At 36.6% G+C, this 2076-nt stretch overlaps 1 protein-coding gene across 1 annotated transcript; it reads right to left on the reverse strand.

Moving 5' to 3' along the window:
* Positions 1-308: 308 nt before the first annotated feature.
* LOC138844015 (ribosomal biogenesis factor) lies at positions 309-755 on the reverse strand. Its single transcript, XM_070050088.2, has one exon. It carries the CDS (start codon positions 698-700, stop codon positions 398-400), a length of 303 nt encoding a protein of 100 aa, XP_069906189.1. The 5' UTR covers positions 701-755; the 3' UTR covers positions 309-397.
* Positions 756-2076: the final 1321 nt, after the last annotated feature.

Raw genomic sequence — 2076 nt, forward strand, 5'->3', positions numbered from 1 at the left:
AACAGTGGCTTTTTCCCCCCCATAACTTCCTCCCACCCGCAACCCTCCCATCTCCCGCTCCCTCTCCCATTCCATTCACATCAAGATACATTTTCAATTATCTTTATATACAAAAGATCAATTTAGTATATATTAAGTAAAGATTTCAACAGTTTTCACCCACACAGAAACACAAAATGTAAAGTACTATTTGAGTACTAGCTATAGCATTAATTCACATTGTACAACACATTAAGGACAGAGATCCTACATGAGGAGTATGTGCACAGTGACTCCTGTTGTTGACTTAACAAACTGACACTCTTGAATAAACTGATCTTTTTTTTTTTTTAAATAAAATTGTATAAAACAATTTATTGAATTTTTTGGGGGGGGAATTCCATCACATCATGCTGCATTACAACTGAGCCATTAATCTTGTAGCTTCATCAACATTAACAGGTTCATTTTCATGACTCTTCTGAGGAATCAGCTCTTTCTGTAACGGTTCCAGAGAAAGGCCCCTTGAGAAGTTTGCAAGTTCCTTTTGTATATTTATAAAAGCTTTGTTCACTCTGTTAACTTTGTCTTCGTTCACAATGTTTATCTTCTTAAGATTAGTAGTAACTGGTTTTGCTTTGTTTTTAGCCTTAAAATTTTTTTGGCTGGCTATGTGAAATACATTTTTGGACTTCTGTCCTCTTAATTTGTTCTTGGCCATTGTCTTAAATCCCCGCGTGCTGCAGCTGGAGGTCCAGGTGACGCCATCTCTAAACTGATCTTTTAATCAAATTTTTCTATGAACTTTTTTGAAGTGCCCCTGTATATTTTTAATTCCTTTACTTAAATATTGGTGGTGTTTCAGGAGTGGACAGAGACACACTTTTTTTTCTCAGCCCACTAATTTAGATGGAATTCTTAAGTCACCTTTTAAAGTCTTTCTAATCCTCTAATTCTATGTCAAAATTGAAACTTGCAAGGAAGTGGTATGGAGAGTATCCAAAATCAGGAAAAAAAAAAAAGAGAAAAACAGAATGCCATTGTTTGACAAGGAATGTTCCCAGCTATATAAATAGATCTTTAATATCAAGGACAGATGGCAGACTTTTCTTCTGTTGAAAGTTATTCAGCTTTCTAATTTTTGGAAAATATAGGTAATCAAGTATCAACCTGGGAAAAACCCAGCTCTTTCATATGGGAACAAAAGAGAAGAAAATGGATAGTGAATTGGGAGCCCTGGGTTGGTTTGGATGGAAGTTTCTAGCTCTGGAATTCTGTATAAATTCCTTTTTAAAATTATTCATGCAGGGTGTATTAAAAAAAACCTCTTCATGAAAATTGTGACAAAAATCTGATGAGGAAGAGAAAGAGCTGAAAATTATGATTATGGACTTATGTCTTGCAATCTTCTTTGAAATACATTAGGAAATAAGAGTGTGTAGAGGGGTGGATAGACAGACAGGTGTGTGATGGAGCAGCGAGTAAAATATTCATGGTATGGCCGAGGTTTGAGTGAATAAGTGTTCTTGGTAAAAATCGCTCGACTTCACTGCGTGCATGAACTTTTTCATAGTTCAGTGTTGGGAAAAATGAGGATTGTGGCAATGGAGATGGAGATGAAGGAAGTACTACTTCCAGATATGCACTGGACAGCAAAAATGAGCCCAGGGAAGACCTGATTAATCAGTTTTCCTAGGAAAACATATCCATGTGGACAGTCAGATTTTACCTAAAGAGACTGATGCTGACACTCATTCTCCAGATGTAGGTTTGTCTTTACCTGGCCCTTGTCCTTCAAACCTAAGATGAAGCCAAGGGCTAACTTCAACAAAACGCTGGAGACTCTTGAACCATGGCCTGGGCATTCAACAAAGAGGAAGTGATATTGATTCTTATTGACTTAACAGAAGGTCATATTCCTGATGTGCTGATCCAGGCAAATGTTTTGTAGACCTCCACTTTATCATCATATAATATCTAACCTTATAGTTTCAGTTGGCAAGTTCTGATGATTGGAGCATGTGCCAATAAAATCTAAAGAGTATTGGCCAAATGACCTTTAGCCTAAAGTAATATAGTTCTGATTTGATATCAGAA

This window comes from Oryctolagus cuniculus, chromosome 10, assembly GCF_051225735.1.
Source record: "Oryctolagus cuniculus isolate XC-2025 breed Fujian yellow rabbit chromosome 10, ASM5122573v1, whole genome shotgun sequence".
NCBI classification, from domain to species: Eukaryota; Metazoa; Chordata; class Mammalia; order Lagomorpha; family Leporidae; genus Oryctolagus; species Oryctolagus cuniculus.